General features: G+C 44.6%; 3 protein-coding genes and 1 long non-coding RNA gene across 8 annotated transcripts in view; 1 reads left to right on the top strand and 3 right to left on the bottom strand.

The window, feature by feature from the left end:
* The window catches only part of LOC123761636 (uncharacterized), a 193,737-nt gene that overhangs the window by 45,530 nt on the left and 126,620 nt on the right, over positions 1 to 21,587 (top strand). The gene's annotated exons all lie outside the window — the stretch shown is intronic.
* On the bottom strand, positions 7,287 to 8,115 carry LOC138368209 (uncharacterized). Its single transcript, XR_011229538.1, has 2 exons — positions 8,023 to 8,115; positions 7,287 to 7,974 (listed from the first exon to the last, which is right to left on the bottom strand). It is a non-coding gene; the product is annotated as an uncharacterized lncRNA (long non-coding RNA).
* LOC123753049 (uncharacterized) lies at positions 9,360 to 10,667 on the bottom strand. Its single transcript, XM_045735054.2, has 2 exons — positions 9,918 to 10,667; positions 9,360 to 9,711 (listed from the first exon to the last, which is right to left on the bottom strand). Exons 1-2 carry the CDS (start codon positions 10,594 to 10,596, stop codon positions 9,701 to 9,703), a joined length of 690 nt encoding a protein of 229 aa, XP_045591010.1. The 5' UTR covers positions 10,597 to 10,667; the 3' UTR covers positions 9,360 to 9,700.
* LOC123753047 (uncharacterized) lies at positions 13,386 to 15,259 on the bottom strand. Its single transcript, XM_045735053.2, has 2 exons — positions 14,516 to 15,259; positions 13,386 to 14,124 (listed from the first exon to the last, which is right to left on the bottom strand). The coding sequence occupies exons 1-2, from the start codon at positions 15,186 to 15,188 to the stop codon at positions 14,111 to 14,113; spliced, it is 687 nt and encodes a 228-aa protein (XP_045591009.2). The 5' UTR covers positions 15,189 to 15,259; the 3' UTR covers positions 13,386 to 14,110.

Below are 21,587 nucleotides of genomic sequence, written 5' to 3'. Positions count from 1 at the left end.
TACATGAAGTCATATATCTTTTTAAAGGTATGAGAAGCACATGTGTACCCTGGGATTATGACTAAGGTGGGGGGGGGGGCATACCTGCTTGATGGGGTTCTGGGAGTTGTTCTACTCACCCTACTCTCCCTCTACTCTTCTACTCACCCTACTCTCCCTCTACTCTTCTACTCACTGACTTGTGGGAGTTTGGTCCACTAGTAGTGGATTGGACATTGATGAATCATGAGTAAGGGGGCGGGTACTGATGGATCATGAGTAGGGGGGGGGCGGGTATTGATGGATCATGAGTAGGAGGGGGGCGGGTATTGATGGATAATGAGTAGGAGGGGAGGGAATTGATGGATCACTTGAGTCTGAGAGCGGTATTAATGGCTCCAACTAGTGGACAAAGATCCAACTGATGTAGGATCAGTTGGACCCTACATCAGGACCAACCGATGTTGAGGAGAACCCCTCAACATCTCCGTTCCTGTCACTAGCTTCTGAGATATATAATATATATATTTTATATATCTCAGAAGCTTGTAACTGGAACTCAAAACTGCGTGGAAAATTAAAACGATTTCAGTAGCAATGTTGGACCGGAACGTGAATGTCGAGGGTTGGTGGAGCCACTGCGCTACGGAGAGAGAGAAATGAACTAGATCCCGGAAATGCAGAAAAGTCTCAATAACGTGACTGGAAAACTCCACCAACGCACTTGTGAAAGTGATATTGTTTCAGTCCGTTCTGGATCCTAACGTCACAACTTGATAACGGCGGTCGTGCGTCTTCCGGACACCCTGCTAACACGGCGTTGTCAAGGTACGTCTCTCTCAGCCCCGCTCCAGTGCCAGGTAAGTCCACTACGGGCTCGCCGTAGCCCGTGCTACTTGGACCATTTTGTACCCAGTAGCTGAATCTACAACAATAATGGTACGTCTCCCTTCTCCATCCCGGGCCGGCATAGTGTTGGAAGCGCATTAGTTTTGGTCATAATGTTTGGCAACATAGAGAAGCGAGTGAGACATATAAACCTTGTAACCTCTAGCGTTACCGTCCCTGGAGTTCTCACCCCCTCACAAAATATTATGTTTTAAGTTGCCCGAACTTAACCAAACTTGAGGACGCAGGCATAGGAAGCGTGGTGGTTCGTTAGCCGCTATGATATGAAAACATTTTGTCCATTGCGGATTTCGACGTCAAATTGCTACGTATTATTCCAGAGTCCAGGTTGTACCCTCGCTGTTGAGACAGCTTTATGTAGTTTATCCACCAGTTGGAGCCATTAATACGGCTCTCAGGCTCTAGTGATCCATCTACATCCTCTCTCCCACTCGGCGCCCAGTAATCCATCAATACCCGCCCTCCCCTCCTACTCATGATCCATAAATACCCGTCCCCCCCTACTCATGATCCATAAATACCCGCCCCCCCCTACTCATGATCCATCAATACCCGTCCCCCCTACTCATGATCCATAAATACCCGCCCCCCCCTACTCATGATCCATCAATACCCGCCCCCTCCCCTACTGATGATCCATCAGTACCCCCCCCCTACTGATGATCCATCAGTACCCCCCCCTACTGATGATCCATCAGTACCCGCCCCCCCCCTACTCATGATCCATCAGTACCCGCCCCTCCCCCCCCTACTCATGATCCATCAATGCCCAATCCAGTACAAGTGGACCAAACTTCCACAAGTCAGTGAGTAGAAGAGTAGAGGGTGAGTAGAAGAGTAGAGGGTGAGTAGGGTGAGTAGAAGAGTAGAGGGTGAGTAGAAGAGTAGAGGGTGAGTAGAAGAGTAGAGGGTGAGTAGGGTGAGTAGAAGAGTAGAGGGTGAGTAGAAGAGTAGAGGAGGAGTAGGGTGAGTAGAAGAGTAGAGGAGGAGTAGGGTGAGTAGAAGAGTAGAGGAGGAGTAGGGTGAGTAGAAGAGTAGAGGGGGAGTAGGGTGAGTAGAGGAGGAGTAGGGTGAGTAGAAGAGTAGAGGAGGAGTAGGGTGAGTAGAAGAGTAGAGGGGAAGTAGGGTGAGTAGAAGAGTAGAGGAGGAGTAGGGTGAGTAGAAGAGTAGAGGGGGAGTAGGGTGAGTAGAAGAGTAGAGGGGGAGTAGGGTGAGTAGAAGAGTAGAGGGGGAGTAGGGTGAGTAGAAGAGTAGAGGAGGAGTAGGGTGAGTAGAAGAGTAGAGGGGGAGTAGGGTGAGTAGAAGAGTAGAGGAGGAGTAGGGTGAGTAGAAGAGTAGAGGGGGAGTAGGGTGAGTAGAAGAGTAGAGGAGGAGTAGGGTGAGTAGAAGAGTAGAGGGGGAGTAGGGTGAGTAGAAGAGTAGAGGGGGAGTAGGGTGAGTAGAACAACTCCCAGAACCCCATCAAGCAGGTATGCCCCCCCCCCACCATATTCATAATCCCAGGGTACACATGCGCTTCTCATACCTTTAAAAAGATACATGTGACTTCATGTACAATTTCAAAACACCTGTATCATCATAATCTGGCTCCCCTTCCCCCAGGGGGACGAGGAACTGTTTACTAATCCTTAGCTCTAGTTAGCTGCTCGGCTTGTTAAAGATTCAGTCTTTAGCAGTTGAATAGTCATTCGCATTGCACTTCCTGCCTTTAAGGTTGGAGCGTCTCCTAATGGAGCAACCTTTTTGGGGTAGACCCGGGCACCGCCGAGTACCTCATGTGGTGAATGTATGATGGTGAAATACAAGATGGTTGTATTTATATATGTAGGTGATGCGAGGGGATAAATACATTGTTGTATTCTGTGCGTTTTTATTTTGTTTTATTGCTACATTGTTTTAACAGGAATGAGTTTTATTATGGCTAGTAAATGTTACTGACTAGTTTCTTATGGCTAGTGAATGTTACTGACTAGTTTCTTATGGCTAGTGAATGTTACTGACTAGTTTCTTATGGCTAGTGAATGCTACAGGCTAGTTCGTTACACAATGAAGACTAATGACTAGTTGATTACACAATTAAGACTACTGACTAGTTGGTTACACAATGAACACTCCGGACTAGTTCGTTACACAATGAACGTTGCAGGACAATTCATTGTAGGGTTGCTTTCAAGAGGCTACACACGCTAATAACATTTTGCAATATGTTGGTGTAAAGACTGATGGCATCCTTCGGGTGTCCATGATAATAGTCCCTTGGCGCCATACATGGAGGAACTGGCAACTTGGTGCAATAGGGTAATATTGTAGCCAAGATGAGGCTGTATAGTGTGTTCAAGTGGCCATGTTTGGTGCCAGAGGTGACAGCTGGTGGAGTTGAGTCTGGAGGTGCTCAATCTTCTGGTCCAGAGCCTTTATATCTTGTTGCAACATCTGGATTTCATTATTTCTGCAGTTGAGCTTGGCGACGAGTTCCCTCACTCGCTGTGCGTGTTTCTCTCTGTTGTTGAATGCTTTTAGTGCCCGAACTCTCACGCTCTCGAGGAGAGGATCGTCCTGTTTCGGCCACTGATAGGTCTTGTTCCGACTTGCTTTGGGCAGCTTCAGCAGCTGGGGGTTGATCAGGGGAAAACTGGCTTGGTGTAAGTCGCGCTCACTGGTAGATGTACTGGACCAACTTGCGGCACTGGTTGTCGGCGTGAGGAAAGCGCCACTAGTCCTCTCAGCGCCTGTGTCCTTTTTGGCGCGCCCGGAGTGGCTCACGAAAATTTGCGAATGACAATCGATTTTTGTGTGAAGATTTCCCATATAAGCACTGGAAAGGGTGGCCGGATAGTGGATGCTGTGCGTTTCGTGGACAACTTTTCTTGGGTTGTCAAACAGATCCAGATCAATTTCGTTTAGAATGTCGCAGTCGTCAATTGGAGCGACTGCTGAAAACTCTGCGAACATGGACGAATGGCCGTCGAAGGCAGTCATTGTGGGGCGTGAAGGCGTGGACCGCTGAAGTGACCCAAGCTGTCTGGTGGAGGTTCAGCTCTGCAGCTGTGCAACGGTGTACCGGGTTATATATACAATGTCCCTCACTCTGATCAACTATCCCCCTACCACGTTTTGGACCTCGGGAATTGTCTCCCTTCTGCTAAACCGTACGTCCGTAGATTGACCCGGACCACAGTATTAGTAGGGGGCAACAAAGCCGTTCCCCCCTTACAGCATGCAATTTTTCCCTCTCAATGCATCTGAATCACCATATCTAACCGGACACGCTACTGGGGAGGAGGGATGGGACGTCCTGCTGTGCCCGCTGGGCTCGGGCGTCAGAGGTAGTTGGTAGGCAGCGTTGACGCCAACTGGCTACAACGTATTATGGTGTACACCGTTCTGTTTCACTGTGAGGGTCGCTGGATTACCCGTCGTCTTCCCCGTCTAAATGATGTACATAAGTTAGACGGCGAGACGGGTGCCATTGTGAAGCGTTTGTTTTAGAGTTCTCTATTGTTCTCTCTGTTTGGCTTCTTTCTCCTCGCCTTTTTCCCTCGAATTTTATTTAATTTTGTCAAGTGTTGAGGAATAATCGGCTTATCTAGCTCTTGACGTTGCTATGTTTGTTTTGGTAAAAAAATTTTTTTGAATATATCTAATGTATAAGAAAACATTTTAAGATTTGTTTAGTGTAAATTGGCTTGTTTATAAAATGCTCGTGCACACAGAGGCGGGACCAAAGAGCTAGAGCTCAACCCCCGCAAACACAACTAGGTGAGTACACACACACACACACACACACACACACACACACACACACACACACACACACACACAATCACACACACAATTACACACACAATCACACACACAATTAGAGGGCGCTGGTAGCTGAGTGGACAGCGCACGGGACTCATAATCCTGTGGCCCGGGTTCAATTCCCGGCGCCGGCAGAGACAAATGAGCAGAGTTTCTTTCACCCTGATGTCCATGTTACCTAGCAGGAAATAGGTACCTGGGAGTTAGACAGCTGTTACGGGCTGCTTCCTGTGTACTCACCTATTTGTGCTTGCGGGGGTTGAGCTTTGGCTCTTTGGTCCCGCCTCAGTGTGTGTGTGCGCGCGTGCGTGCGTGCGTAAATGCAGTGTTTTCGTTAGTAAAGTAGTATTTATATCACCTGGGAAGAGGTCTGACCCATGAAGGTTTTTAGCGCGGTGCCCGGTGGTGGGAGGGGGCGGGGGCGGGGGAACTTTGGGTGCGGTGCTGGTGGTGGGAGATAAGTAATAAAGGCTACCAGGAGTGGCACGGGCTCACCATAGCCCATGCTACTGGAACTTATTGTTCTGAGTAGCGAATCTTAAACAACAACAACAACAACAACAGGAGGGGTGACTTACCCCCGAATGCACATTAATGACACTAAGTAAAAGACACATCGAACACTTTATGTAGGGCACACGTAAATCTGTGTATCTATGTATTTACGTATGTAGGTTAGCTTAGCATTTTAAAAGCACCGAATCACCTTCTGTGGTTGATTGTTCAATAAACCCTTGAACTATATGTTTAACACTTCTCTAACCCTGTCCATGGAGGACAGAAGAAAATGTATATATGCTGGTTAGCATTGTAAATGTCTGGCCACGTTTGTGGTAGAAAATAATAATAAAAAAAAAAAGTACATCCTTCCCTCTCTCTCCCCCTGCGTGTCCTCTTCTCACTTCTCCCAGAAGGCGTTCGGAAAGTAGCAGCCGTGCGTGCGTGTGTAGACCCGGGTTGTGGCGGTGGTGTTGGGCCGTACGTATGGGGGGTCCAGTTAGTGAGAAGGAAGTCGTCCAGTACATGAACCCTTACTGAGGGCGCTGCTCTGGTGACACCGCCATCTTTATCTCGTAATTTATATATATAATATTAATGTAACTCTGGTAACTTTGCTAATACAAGTTCATATTAACGAACATTATAATTGGTGTTGAACCACTTAGGATATATTAGATATATTTGATCTCATAAAGGCCTCCTCCCCCCCGCAAGGCGCTTCCTCCTCCTCCTCCCCCCCCCATTCGAACGCTCCCCTTGTAAGCTTCCTCGAAGGCTCCGTCTATGGCTTTCCCCGAGTAGCGTTCGCACGTGGCAGTTACCGTACAGGAAACGGTAGTGTGTGTTGGCCACAGTCGAGCACGCCCCTGCGAGCACGCCCCTGCGAGCACGCCCCCGCGAGCACGCCCCGCGAGCACGCCCCGCACTCAGCGGTACCCCCAGTATTGCTTTAGTTCTCAGAACCTCAATATTTGATCTCTGAATTTAAAATCATAAGCTTGCTTCAGTGCGGACCGTTCCACAACCGTTGTCTGTTGTGGTGGTCGCCACACCAGAGCAGTAGGGGGGGGAGGGAATTAGGGAAAATGAAATTAGTGACGAGCTCTCAGCCAGAGGAATTATCTCCCGCATATCACTTAATTGTTTTAGTTCATCGACCATTGTGTTAATGCTCCACCCAGGGTTGCCAGATTGGGCTACTTTTCAGGGCCCCGCGCTCCCAAATTTTTAATTTCGCTACTTGCGACTTTTTGGGGCTACTTTAAAAACAAGTTGGGCTATTTTGGGCTATTAATGTTAAACTCGATGAGGATTTTTATGCTTTTTATAATGTCATGTGTACAAATCACAGCCGCGTCCAACACCTTGATTGAATAGACCACTTACCGCAGGAGGCCAGGTCAGAGACCGACCCCCTGGGGACGTTGATCCTAGGAACTTCCCAAAGTAAAAGTAACCGCAAGGCAAGATAATTCTCCCCAGGGGCTATAGATTTCCCAACCTTAATTGCCATTAGTACTTCATCCTGGGTACTGTCTGTTAAGTGACCTCCCACTGTTGCCTACTGTAAATATTAGGTTTCTCTTTAGGAGTTTCCTAGAATCAAATGACTGTCGTTAGAGCGGATTAGCAGACAGTGAACTTGGCAGCTTCATCTGTGCTTTCATTGTTAGTGTGGCTCTGACCTCCAGAAGGGTAGTTCGACACAAGTTACCGCATATAGAAAAGAAGTTACCGCTGTTACTTTTAGAATTTGCTTAAGTGTTAAGATAAAGAAGTGTAAAGTGGGGAAGTGGTCTAAATACCAGAAAGCGTTTCAGATGTCCTGGCTTAATGATCCCGTGTTTGGAAAGTTGGCTGAAGTGAAAGATGGAAATAAGGCATATTGTAAAGTTTGTAGAACTGAGATAAGAGCTCATAGAAGTGGTTTAAAGAAACACAGTGAAACATTAAAACATAGACAAAATATATCGGAGGTAAGTCATCAGCAGATGCGCATCAAGTCTGTTCTATCAAAGAAGGAAGATAAACTTACTAAATTTGAATGTCGTCTGTCTGTATGTACTGTCGCTATCTATAAATAAATAAATAAATAAATAAATAAATGTTTATTTAGGTAAGGTACATACATACAAGAGATTTTACAAAGATTGGTCGATTTATAGATAAGAGCTAGTACATACAATGCCTAAAGCCACTATTACGCAAAGCGTTTCGGACATGAAAAACATTAATGACTAAAGCTTAATACTAATTGAGTATAAAGAATAAAATGTGTTGAGAACAAATAAAAATAAAGATAAAAAAGGGGGAAACATGGCTGAAAAAGCAGCACAAATACAATTAGGTCGACAAACAGCGTTGTTTAAAAAAACAGACATGGGTTGACAATAGAGGGGTAAGGTAGGTTACAGGGAATTTATTAGGTAGTGCGTCGTTTTTATCTTAAACTGGTTGAGAGAGGTACAGTCTTTAACATGGTTGGGAAGGTCATTCCACATTCTGGGTCCCTTGATCTGCAGAGCATTTCTAGTTTTGATTAAGTCGTACTCTTGGAATATCACAACTGTGTTTATTTCTGGTGTGGTGCTCATGGGTTCTGTTACAACCTTCAATGAAGCTTTTGAGGTCAGGATTGGCATTACAGTTCAGCGTTTTATATCTAACATTAAATATTTCTATTTAATTTTTTTAAATATTTATTTAAATCTACCATTATGTTATAAATCTAACATTATAATGTTAGTATAATCTAACCTTATAATGTTAGTATAATCTAACCTTATAATGTTAGTATAATCTAACCTTATAATGTTAGTATAATCTAACATAACATTACGTTTATTTAAATCTAACATGGTTTGTAACTCATCTTGTATGTATGTACTTTTACCTGAATAAACATTTGATTTGATTCGATTTGACTAAACAAAAAATTGGGGTACTCTACTTGCAAATTCTCTACTTTTTGACCGTCAGCTCGCTACTTTTAGCAATTTGGATCTGGCATCCCTGGCTCCACCTCGACTCGACCAAGAGCATGACTGATATTAACCCCACACTGCATCCTGTAACCCCCCTCCCCCCACCCCCAAGGGGCAGGACAGAGGCCCAGCACTGTCCTACCAAGGGGCAGGATATGACACCTGACCTCTGGGTATGGTTCCTCTGCTTTTGCAGTTGTAAAAATAGATATAAATGCGTCCTTACCAACTATAATATTACGGGCTATTCATGCCCGTGCCACCTCTTGGGTGGCTTAATCTTTATCAACTATAATAATCTAGGGTAAAATAAGACAACCGCTTAACAAGCAAAGCCATATACTTTAAGGGTTACAAAGGAACACGCCAACATATAAGTGATATACAGGTGGGTAGGAATCGCCAGAAATAGAAATAGGACTGGCACATGGTAATGAGCAGAGTCCCAGGGAGGGTAGAAATACCCTAAGCTACTCTATCCCTTTGAGATGCATTTATTGCTTATCTCAATAAACATACTTGAACTTGAACTTGAATCGCCAGAATTAATCTGACAAGATGCATATAATGAGGTCGGTAAATCCTACGAGCATTTATCACTTAAATATTAAAAGGGTGGGTGTGCAAATAATGGTCTAATCAGACAAGTAGCTTTGTTAACTGAACTAAAACAGGCACTTCTGACTTGACTCAACATGTCAGGTCCTCCTCAGACAACTTCATCCACGCTTGGGAGCCGGTCGGCCGAGCAGACAGCACGCTGGACTTGTGGTCCTGGGTTCGATCCCAGGCGCCGGCGAGAAACAATGGACAGAGTTTCTTTCACCCTATGCCCCTGTTACCTAGCAGTAAAATAGGTACCTGGGGTGTTAGTCAGCTGTCACGGGCTGCTTCCTGGGGGTGGAGGCCTGGTCGAGGACCGGGCCGCGGGGACACTAAAGCCCCGAAATCATCTCAAGATAACGCTACTGGCGGGGCTAGACGCCTTCCTCGGTTGCGTCTACACATTACCAATATATTCTACACAAGAATACGCTCAGTTATTCTGCTAGCTGAGAGCACTACTTGCAAACAATATTACAAATCATAGTCTATATGTTATCACTAATTAGGTGGAATATATAAAATGTACATACAAGAACAAAGAATAGTTCTAGGGATGAATCGGTGACGCTATGTTGGTTACACTGTGAGCATCATTGGAAACATCCACCATATATGGTCATTCCCTCCCATGAGACGCCACTATCTCCACATGAATAAACATGTATTAACTTCAACTAAAATCTATCATACAAGTGTCATACATCACTACAGCATGCTCCAGTTAACTCAAACCTTACATACTAGAAAACAAATGAATATAATGTTACTCTCCCAATACCCGAGGAAAGAATATAGGAACATAATTGCTTTTATCATGAAATATGTCAGAATAAAGTATTATCGATTCGTAACAGTTGACACGAAGAAAAACAGCCGTGAGCGCTGACTTTGGACCATCAGGGGAGACAGTGGCATCATCAGGCTTCACCTGTAACGTGAGACACACCAATTAGATAACTAGTAGACATCTGAAATAAATATATATATATATATATATATATATATATATATATATATATATATATATATATATATATATATATATATATATATATATATATATATATGAGTTTAACCAGTGTGGCTGGGAAAATATATGAATGTACCAGTTCAAGGAGAGATACCAACACTTACCAGTGTGTTGGGAAGAGGATGAGCGAGAGAGCTGGTCGAAGTAGGCCTGCAGGGTTGCTACGGTCTTCTGTCTGGTGCTCTTCTGTTCCTTGAGCCTCGACACATCCTGGGTGATGGCGTCGTCCAACTTAGCGTGTTGCTGCTCCTCCAACCTCCGACTGCCTTTGTCCCGGTTCCTCAATGCCTGTAATGCACAGCGTCTCCTTTTCTCCAGCTCCGGGTCACTTTGTGGAGGCGATGCGTATAATTTCAGCTTGCGTCGTCTCTGTCCAGCAGTCTGAGACAGACGTAGAAACCTAGACTGGTTTGGACCAGCAGCAGACCAACTTTCTGCTGCAGTAGTAACCTGCGGCGGGTAAGTGCTGTCGGAGTCCCATAGCTGAGAGTCGTGTATGGTGTCTCCGGCCAGAGAGTCGTTTTCGTAGTTACTACAGTCACGACTGGCAGTGGCGGGATAACTGTTTCCTGCATATGAACTGTTGACCGCCTGAGAGTGGCCCATGTGTGGCGAGCAGCCTCCACCGTTGACAGGCGGTCCACTGCATTCCCAGTCCAACATGGACACATCAAAATCATCTAAAATATCGTCGCAGGTCGGGTAGCTCGTAAAGTATCTCTCGCTTGACAAACTAGCTGTCAGCATTTTCTGACAGGCTTCTTGTCCACCAAGAGAAGCCATCGAGTATGTTAGCGAGGTGCTTGACGAAGGCAGAGACGACTAGACTCCTTGGAAGGTCTTCAGCCTGTGATGCTTGAAATACTTTCTTCGCTCTTTTTATAGCGGCCAACTACGTAAGGGGAGAAAACAAAGAGAGGATGTCCGCCTCCGTCCAACATCGACACACACTCCTGGGGTCTTCTTCATGTCACGCATTTCTCACCGTTCTTCATACGTATTGGACAGTGTTTTTCGACAGTTTATATGTCTCGATGTTTATCAACATAATTTAAATAAACATAAACATCTAAAAAGATTTTTACAAAATAAAAATAATTAAAATGAATGAGAGGAGGCGATGGTCGACACCTGGAAATGACTAATTCTTGCCAAAATGAGCGGTGTTGAAGCTAATATAGCGTGACATTAGCTGGTGTTTAATGTTGTCAAGAGATAATATAGAATGCCATTAGCTGGTGTTTAATGTTGGTAGAGCTAATATAAAATGTCATTAGCTGGTGTTTATTGTTGGTACTGTTGGTGGATGTGACTGTCAACGCCATCTGTTGAGTGCGCTCGACCCCATTTTTTTTATTCCCAGGTGAATGGCTGTGATCTTCTTGACACCTATATTATTTATATTTACGATTTTTGTCTGCAGAGTCCAGCTATTAGACCCCGCCTTTCTGACCAATCAATTTTTCCTCTATTATATCATCTACATATATTTCTCTCTCTCACATACACAGCGCTCCAGACTCATGGACCTAGGGACCTGGGTTCGATTCCCGGTGCCGGCAGAAAACAAATGGGCAGAGTTTAATTCACTCTGATGCACCTGCTACCTAGCAGTAAATAGGTACCTGGGAGTTAGAAAGCTGCTACGGGCTGCTTCCTGGGGGTGTACGTGTGTGTGTGGGGAAAAAATAGTTGTTAATAACAGTTGATTGACAGTTGAGAGGTTGGCCGAAAGAGCAGAGTTCAACCCTTACAAGCAAAACTGGGTGAATGCGCGCACGCGCGCACGCGCGCACACACACACACACACACACACACACACACACGCGCACACGCGCACACGCACAAACGCGCGCGCGCGCACACACACACACACACACACACACACACACACACACACACACACACACACACACACACACACACACACACACACACACACACACAGGACAGGACAGGACATGGATGGAAGCTTGAAACTCAGATGAGTCACAGAGATGTTAGGAAGTTTTCTTTTAGCGTGAGAGTAGTGGGGAAATGAAATGCACTTCAGGAACAGGTTGTGGAAGCAAATACTATTCATAATTTTAAAACCAGGTATGATAGGGAAATGGGACAGGAGTCATTGCTGTAAACAACCGATGCTCGAAAGGCGGGATCCAAGAGTCAATGCTCGATCCTGCAGACACAACTAGGTGAGTACAACTAGGTGAGTACACACACACACACACACCCATCCATCCATCCATCCCCAGGTAGCAGCCTGTAGCAGCTTTCTAACTCCCAGGTACCTATTTACTGATGAACGAAGCATCAGGGTTAAAGAAACTCTGCCCATTTGTTACTGCTTCCGCCATGAATCGAACCCAGGCCATTAGGACTACGACCCCCGAGCGCTATCCACTCAGCTGCGAGGGCCCCCTTGTTACCTGTGTAGTTTGCTTTTTGCTATACAATTTTTATGCCTCAGAAGCGATTGGTTACTTTAGACAAGAGTTCGCCTGGAGTGACCAACAAGAGCCAACAGTGGCTCCTGTTTGTCACTGTTGGTTCTTGAAGTGAAAGAACCCGGTTACTTGCTAAGTGAGAATGTAACAGTGAAGGTAATATAGTGTGACATTAGCTGGTGTTTAATGTTGGCACTGTTGGAGCTAATATATGTATATAAAGTCATCTAGAGATAATTTTGTCATTTTTCTATGAATTCGTATTTACGTCTATTGTCATCCATCATTTTTATTATTATATACTTATAACATTACATGATTACAAAATTGATTTGTTAAAGAAATAGAACCTTAAAAAAAAAACTGCTGTAATTTTTTCCAGCTCTGATGCTGGGCAATAATCGGGGATGCATTGGCAATTTTCCCGCTGGATCACCACACCGAGGTGCTTAGAAAAAGGACACTGGCTGCTCTAGAGTCTCTTAATGTTTCGATGAGCTTGGAACCCATATCCCCGAGAAACCCCTGACACACACACACACACACACACACACACACACACACACACACACACACACACACACACAGGTGGAAACTGAGTGCCCAAATGAGCCACAGAGATATTAGAAAGAACTTTTTTAGTGTCAGAGTGGTTGACAAATGGAATGCATTAGGAAGTGATGTGGTGGAGGCTGACTCCATACACAGTTTCAAGTGTAGATATGACAGAGCCCGATAGGCTCATGAATCTGTACACCTGTTGATTGACGGTTGAGAGGCGGGACCAAAGAGCCAGAGCTCAACCCCCGCAAACACAACTAGGTGAGTACAACTAGGTGAGTACACACACACACACACACACACACACACACACACACACACACACACACACACCATGGACCAAGAGTCTCATATTCTGTAGGAACAAAGTTGCACCGGTGGTCTATTTCCAAGTACCTAGCTAGACCTACTGCAGTTTTCCATATTCGTCCGTTATTTTGTTAATATTTGTGGTATGGTGCAGTGATAACTATTGATGAATGCATTCTGTGAGCGATGGAGGTTCAATGTGGTGAGACTCGAGGATCTGTCTACACACTCACAAGGGCACAAATTAGTCGACGCTTCCAGTATGAAATTTATTTGCTAAACATAAAAGATGAAGTCCAGTACATTAGCACATATGCCAGCTGGCAAGAGTAAAAGCAGATTCAATACACAGCTTCAAATGCAAATGTAACCCAATTAGCTCGCGACCTTAACACCAGATAATTTCAGGCTGAGGCGGATCCAGAGAGCTAAAAATTCAATCATCGCGATCACAATAAAGCGAGTACATTCAGTATACAACTCTTAACTGAACGTTATTATTTTCCAGCATAAGTCCCGAGGTTTCAGCAGGACTCTGATGGGTTTTGGTATTAAGTAAACCTGTCTACTGTCGAGCCTCAAGCCCAAACACCAGTCTACATTAAACAAGGAGCAGCTGTTCATCAGTAGAATTAAGCTCTCGGAGCTACGAAAAGTTCCCGTGCTCAATTAACGTGTTTAATTCATCAACGAATTTGTTGATGGTCCACTTTTAACTCCAGCGTAGAGGTCCTGTCAACCTCCGCGAGCAGGACAGATGTCTCTCCACACAGTAACTTATGACTGACCAAGAACATGACGAATGTCGACTTTCACTGCATCCTGTGACCCGCCTGGGACATGACAGGTGTCCACCCACTGTATCCCACCAAGGGCGGGACAGAGGCGTTGACACGAGGAACAATAACTGCTGCTGCTGTTAAACAATTATTGCTAGAGCTGACTTTGAACAATGGTTCACATCAGGGGAGACAGTGGCATCACCAGCGGCTACCTGTAACAAGATAAACAAATCATTTAGATGACTAGTGGACATCTGAAATATATAATATATATATATATATATATATATATATATATATATATATATATATATATATATATATATATATATATATAATATATATAATATATATGAGTTTAAATAGTGTGAATGGGAAAATATATGAATGTACCACCTTAGCACCAGGATAAGCACCTCCAAAGGATACCCGATTCAACCAGGCTGTGCTGTTTGACGTTAGGCTGCGAGCAGCCGCGTCAAACACAGCCTGGTTCACCAGTCCAGCAACGAGGAGGCCTGGTCGACGACCGGGCCGCGGGGAAGCTAAGCCCCGGAACAACTCCAAGGTAAGGTAACCAGTTGGAGAGAAATCAACACTTACCAGTGTGTTGGGAAGAGGATGAGAGAGAGAGCTGGTTGAGGTAGGCCTGCAGGGTTGCTACGGTCTGCTGTTTGGTGCGTTTCTCCTCCTTGAGCCTCGACACATCCCGAGTGATGGCATCCAACTTAGCGTGTTGCTGCTCCTCCAACTGAATGCCTCTCATACGGTTCCTCAATGCCTTTATTGCCCTGCGTCTTTTTTTCTCCAGCTCCGGGTCACTTTGTGGAGGCCATTCGTATACCTTCAGCTTGCGTCCAGTCTGTCCAGCAGTCTGAGACAGACTTGGATACCTAGACGGGTCTGGACCAGCAGCAGACCAACTTTCTGCTGCAGTAGTAACCTGCGGCGGGTAAGTGCTGTCGGAGTCACACAGCTGAGAGTCGTGTGTGGTGTCTCCGGTCAGAGAGTCGTTTTCGTAGCTACTCCAGTCGCGACTGGCAGTGGCCGGATAACTGGTTCCTGCATATGAAGTGTTGACCGCCTGAGAGTAGCCCATGGGTGGCGAGCAGTCTCCACCGTTGACAGGCGGTCCACTGTATTCCCAGTCCAACATGGACACATCAAAATCATCTAAAATATCGTCGCAGGTCGGGTAGCACGTAAAGTATCCCTCGCTTGACAAACTAGCTGTCAGCATTTTCTGACAGGCTTCTTGTTCACCAACAGAACACATCGTGTATGTTAGCGAGGTGCTTGACGAAGGCAGAGACGACTAGACTCCTTGAAAGCTCTTCAGCCTGTGACGCTTGAAATATTTTCTTCGCTCTTTTTATAGCGGCAAATTCGTACGAGACATTTATATGGCGGACTTGGAAATATGTATTCGGGTATTCACCCGTGCAGTTTATTTCAAGGGAAAATAAAAATAATACAGTACGGGGAGAAAACTAGGAGAGAGGATGTCCGCCTCCGTCCAACCATGGACACACTCCTGGAGCCTTCTTCACGTCCCACATTTCTCACTGTTCTTCTTGCATATTGGACAGTGTTTTTCCACAGTTTATATATATATATATATATTGATTATCAACATTGAATTAAACATCTAAAAAGATTTTTTACAAGATAAAAATAATTAAAATGAATGAGAGGAGATGGTTGACACCTGGAAATGACTATTTCTCGATTAAACGAGCGGTGTTGAAGCTAATATAGCGTGACATTAGCTGGTGTTTTAATGTTGGCACTGTTGGTGGATGTGACGATGTCAACGCCATCTGTTTAGCGCACCCGACCCCATTATCTGTTCCCAGGTGAATGGCTGAGATCATAATGACACCTGTATTTAATGTGTCTGCAGTATCGAGCTATTAGCTCTTAGACCCCGCCTTTCAAACCAATCTATTTTTCCTCTATTATATCAACTACATATATTTCTCTCTCTCTCTCACACACACACACACACACACACACACACACACACACACACACACACACACACACACACACACACACACACACACACACACACACACACACATATCCCCAGGAAGCAGCCTGTAGTAGCTGCCTAACACCCAGGGGTCAGTTTCACGAAGCAGTTACGCAAGTACTTCCGAACGTGTACATCGTTCCTCAATCTTTGACGGTTTTGGTTACATTTATTAAACAATTTACTATCATGAAAACTTCCAAAGAAACTGTTATTGTTGTAAACAGCCTCCTGGTGCTTCGGAGCCTATTAACTGTTTAATAATTGTAAACAATGCCCCCAAAAATTGAGAACAGATATTCAGGTTCATAAGTGCTTGCGTAACCCCTCCGTGAATCTCGCCCCAGGTACCTATTTACTGCTAGGTGAAAGAAATATCAGGGTGAAAGAAACTTTGCCAATTTCTTTCTGCTTCCCCTAGGAATCTAACCCGGGCCATTAGGACTACGACCCCCGAGCGCTATCCACTCAGCCGCGAGGACCCCCCTTGTCACCTGTGTAGTTTGCTTTTTTTACTATACAATTTTTATGCCTTAGAAGCGATTTCTGGGGGGGTTGTGGGGGGGGGGGGGGGGTTGACAAGAGTTCGCGCGGAGTGACTAGCAAGAACAGTCCTGAACACAAGGGTTGTTTCAGTGAGAACACGTAGGGCCTAGTCGGTGGCGACAGTGAATTATCTGTGGTAGCCAGCGAGGTATTGGTGATTGGACCTATTTACCCCGGGATGGCCCATTTCTGTTACTTGGTGGAATTAGCATCCGTCTGTCCACTTGAGGCTTTGTAGCGAGTAGATTATCCCAATAATATACTCGCTCCAAAGGCGTTGTTAATATTCCTGTCAACCTTTGGAGATGAATGAGGCGAGGTGTTGCCCGAGCATATAAGCAGCAGAATAGCCAATATTGACTTACGGGCTCACCATAGCCCGTGCTACATGGGCACTTCGTCCTGAGTAGCTAAATCTTTAACAACAACCACCAATATTAACTCACGGGAGACATCTCCCGTCACGCAGGGTGCAGTCGCACCTCCACAGATCTCCAGTATCAGCTCTTGATACTTGATACTTCCCAGTCCAATATGGACACGTCAAAGGCCTCTAAAATTTGCTCGCAGGTCAGGTTCCACGTCTGCAGTTTCTGGTAGGGTTCTTGTCCACCAACAGAACACAGCGTATATGTTAGCGAGGTGCTTGACGAAGGCAGAGACGACTAAACTTCTTGGAAGGTCTTCAGCCTGTGATGCTTGAAATAGTTGTTTCGGAGTTTTTTTTATAGCGGTCAATTCGTATGAGGCATTGATGTGCCGGACATGAAAGTATGACTCGGGTATTCACCTCTGCAGTATTTTTTATAGGAAAAAAAATCCATTTGGAGGCGAGAGAATACTAGAGGATGTCCGTCTCCGCTCAACCCTGGGCTCGCTCACGTATGGGAACTTCAAAGACATGAATAAGCACATCGTTCTTTCCGCTCATCTAAGTTTTCAAACAGTTGAATTTTATGCCTTGTGGTTGTATGTAATACGGAAAATAAAATAATCATGTCTAGAAGGCCAAGATTGAACAACCTGGCAACTACAACAAACTGAGCATTTATCTTCCAACTGAGTATCTAAAATTAAATGATAGTGGAGCGATTTTTTTTTTGTACTAAAATTCACTGCACTCTTTAAATAATCCATTACATTTAATGACTGAAGTAGTTTGTAATTATAAATGAAATGCGGTTTTTTGCCAACAGCAGTAACTTCTGTAGAAAATGTCTGGATTCCTGCGTGGACGTTTAAGCCCCGAAATCGCCTTCAGATAACCACACCGTAAGATTCCATTCCTTAGTGGAATTGGAAAGTAGGAGAGTGTAGATCGACTGACTAACTAGGCTTGAAAGAAAGAAAATACGGACTGTGATTTTGAACTTTCTAATGGAATTATTACAATCATTCAAATTATAATTACTTCAGATTCAGAAGATTTCAGAAATTCCCGAAAACCTGGAACTGCAGTATTATGAAGCTATGACATCTTCTACTGTATCACGTATTTGTTTGGTCAGTATAGTAGCCTAACCAGACAGGGTGATGAAACCGTTGCTTGAAGTCGCCTTGACAGCAGGCACATCTGGCCAAGTTAGTGAGGCTGTCACTGCCAGAATGTTCAACCTGTCAACTCTGGCACGAACCGTTAAAAACATTCCCTTCAGCACCATTTTATTGACTGTGAAGCTTGAATCGATTTTAGATTACTGGCCTACTCCACAAACTGTTGAGTATTTCTGTTTAAGAAATAAAATGTGGAAAATTATAAGATCATGAAATATGTAAATGTTTAGATCTACAATTTGGACCCCATTGTCTGGTGTTTGATCCTGTCCTGTATGATGGGGTGGTGTTTGATCCTGTCCTGTATGATGGGGTGGTGTTTGATCCTGTCCTGTATGATGGGGGAGTATGAGCAACAGCCTAACTTCAACAACTAATCATATTAGGCAAAAATGTTGTCAGTTTTGTCAATTACGATGTTAATCGTTCTTCACCCTAATGGAAACACTTAACTTTCGCTAGCGTAATATTTGTATATATGTTGAGTAATGTAATTTAATATGAACATGCGAAAGATTGTTACGTAGTGAGAATTTAAATGAACGAAAGGAGACTGATGCTTGACTTTATCATAGAAGCTGTGTTGAAGTTAATGTAGTGTGACATTAGCTGGTGTTTAGCAAATTCGGTAAAGCATCCATGACATGTCCGAAGCTGGTGTTGGTACTCTTGAAGCCTAAATGTAATGTATTCAACACAAAATATTTAGTTTAAATCAAATTAAATATCATGACAATGTATAGGATTGAACTTGCGTTTCTGAGTGCCTAGTATTTCATCATCAAAATCGCTTTTTATTGTAATTTCCTTGTTCATTTGATATGTAGGAGGCTGTAGCTTTCAGATTTGTTATGTCTGTTATACTTGCCAGTGGTGAACTGCTGGACAAATGTGTAGTGGGCACGCACACAGACCCCACACGCGAAAAAAAATGAAATGTGTGTGTGGCGTAGACTCTAGTACAGTTGTGGCAGTGGCGTCGACGGAGCAGAGCGCCGTCACTTTGTGTGGTTGGGCGCGTGTTTGTGTCCTACTCTCTGCACCGAGGTATACATACATTTCCGTCTGACGTAATGTGTTGAGGAAACTTTAATATATTAACGTTTAACCCGCTCTGGAGGATGGACAGATATGCTGGTATGACTCGGCAGGTATACCATGTCATTGTCCATTTTTTACTGTTTACAATATGGCACGTGAAATGTTTTGCTCAGCTCTACACATTGAATGAGAGTTTTAACAACGAGGGGGATGAGAGATAGCAATAAAGCGCTAAATATATTAACACAAAATGCGAAACAATGGATGCAAATTGAATTAATTTAGACTTTGCTCGCCACCATCTTCACTATAAACTACTGCCATCTTCATTACAAACTACATTTCCATACGCATGGTCGACAAACCATATTTCCATACGTCCCTGCGGGCCTGGTCGACGACCAGGCCGCAGGGACGCTAAGCCCCGAAACCAAGACGACGTAACCACAAGGTTGGTAAAGACCTGGCTAATTCTTGGGTTGTATATAGGAAGTACAGGGGCACGCGCCACTTGGCCCCTCACTGGTGTCCCAATTCGTATGTTCTTATGTGTTAATATTGATGGTATGGTAGTGTGATCATTATAGCTGAAGGCATTCTAACTGATGGAGGCTCCAGGTGGTGGGAGTCGAAACTGTCGACGCTGAATCACAAGGGGGCATACATTAAACAAAGCTTAGTCTGAAATTTATTTGTTTAATAAGTTAATGTAAATGAGGTCTAGTACATAGGCACATGTACACAAGCACAGTACATAAGCTGACAAGAGTAAAATGTCTCGCTACACAGCTTCACATACGTATGTAACGGCCCAATTAGCTTTTAAGCCTGTACAACAGCCGATTTAAGGTTATGAAGAGGATCCGCAAAGCTGAAGCTCAACTGTTGGAAATGCAATAGAGAGAGAGTACATTCAGTATAAAACTCTAACTAAACGTTATTATTTTCCAGCATGTGTCCCGAAGTTTCAGCAGGACTGATGGGTTTTGGTATTAAATAAACAGGTCTACTGCCGAGCCTCAAGCCCAAACACCAGACAATCTACAGTAAACAAGCAGCAGCTGTTCATCAGTAGAATTGAGCCCTCAATGGTAGAAAATTGTCCCAACGTCACTATTATTAGTGTCAATTCATCAAAGATCATATTGATGCTCCAATTTGACTTGACCAAGGGCATGGCAGATGTCCTGCACGCCATCCTGTGACCCACCAAGGGCAGGAAAGAGGCCTTGACAAGATGAGCACTTGGAGATGCTGTACAATACTTCACATCACGAGAGACAATGGTATATCACCAGGAGCTACCTGTAACGAGAGAGAGGAACAAGATCATTTAGACAACTATCGGATATCTGAATTATATTATCGAGTTTAACAATGTGGTTTGGAATATATACAAATCTAGCAGTTAAGGAGAGAGATCAACACCTACCAGTGTTTTGGGAAGAGGATGAGAGTGAAAGCTGGTTGAGGTAGGCCTGCAGGGTTGCCACGGTCTGCTGTTTGGTGCTTTTCTCTCTCCTGAGCCTCGACACATCCTGGGTGATGGCATCCAACTTAGCTTGTTGCTGCTCCTCCAACTGACAGCTTTTCAAGCGGTTCTTCAAGGCGTTTATCGCCTGCAGTCTCTTCTTCTCCAACTTAGGATCACTCTGGGGAGGCAACTCGTACATTTTCAGCTTTCGTCTAGGCAGTGAATGGCCAGAGTCATTCTCACAGGGAAATATGGACGGGTCTGGACCAGCAGCAGACCAACTTTCTGCTGCAGTAGTAACCTGCGGCGGGTAAATGCTGCCAGAGTCCCACAGCTGAGAGTCGTGTATGGTGTCTCCGGTCAAAGAGTCGTTTTCGTAACTACTCCAGTCACGACTGGCAGTGGCGGGATAACTGTTTCCTGCATATGAACTGTTGACCGCCTGAGAGTGGCCCATGTGTGGCGAGCAGCCTCCACCGTTGACAGGCGGTCCACTGCATTCCCAGTCTAACATAGACGTGTCAAAGTTATCCAAAATATCCTCGTTGTTTGGGTAGCACGTGAAGTTCCCTCCACACAAACTGTTCGTCTGTACTTTCTCGTAACATTCGTGTCCGACAGGAGAAAACATCTTGTATGTTAGCGAAGTGCTTGACGAAGTCTGAAGACTGAACTCCTCGAAAGCTCGTCACCTTATGACTCTCAAATCTTGCGACACTCCTTTTATATCTACTATTTCATACAAGGCATATAGGCACCGGAACACAAAAAAAAGGCTTGGGTATTTCACCGCTGCCGTTTTCCTCAAAGAATAACAGGAAGGTTTGGTGGAAAAGAGAGGATGTCGGTCAGACTTTCAGCTGCGCCTCTCTTAATTTGAGTGAGGTGTTGCATCTTGCTTACTCTTGTCGCTTCAATACTCGCATACATATCAGTCGGCATCGTTTATTGTAATTTGTGGTCGTCTGATAAAGGATGGAGGAGTCTGCCAGAGACCAGTGAATGCGAGAGGATGATTGACAGAC

The sequence above is a fragment of the Procambarus clarkii genome, chromosome 24, assembly GCF_040958095.1.
Source record: "Procambarus clarkii isolate CNS0578487 chromosome 24, FALCON_Pclarkii_2.0, whole genome shotgun sequence".
NCBI classification, from domain to species: domain Eukaryota; kingdom Metazoa; phylum Arthropoda; class Malacostraca; order Decapoda; family Cambaridae; genus Procambarus; species Procambarus clarkii.
The sequence above is the reverse complement of the archived record's forward strand: the minus strand, read 5'-3'. Positions and strand labels throughout refer to the sequence as shown.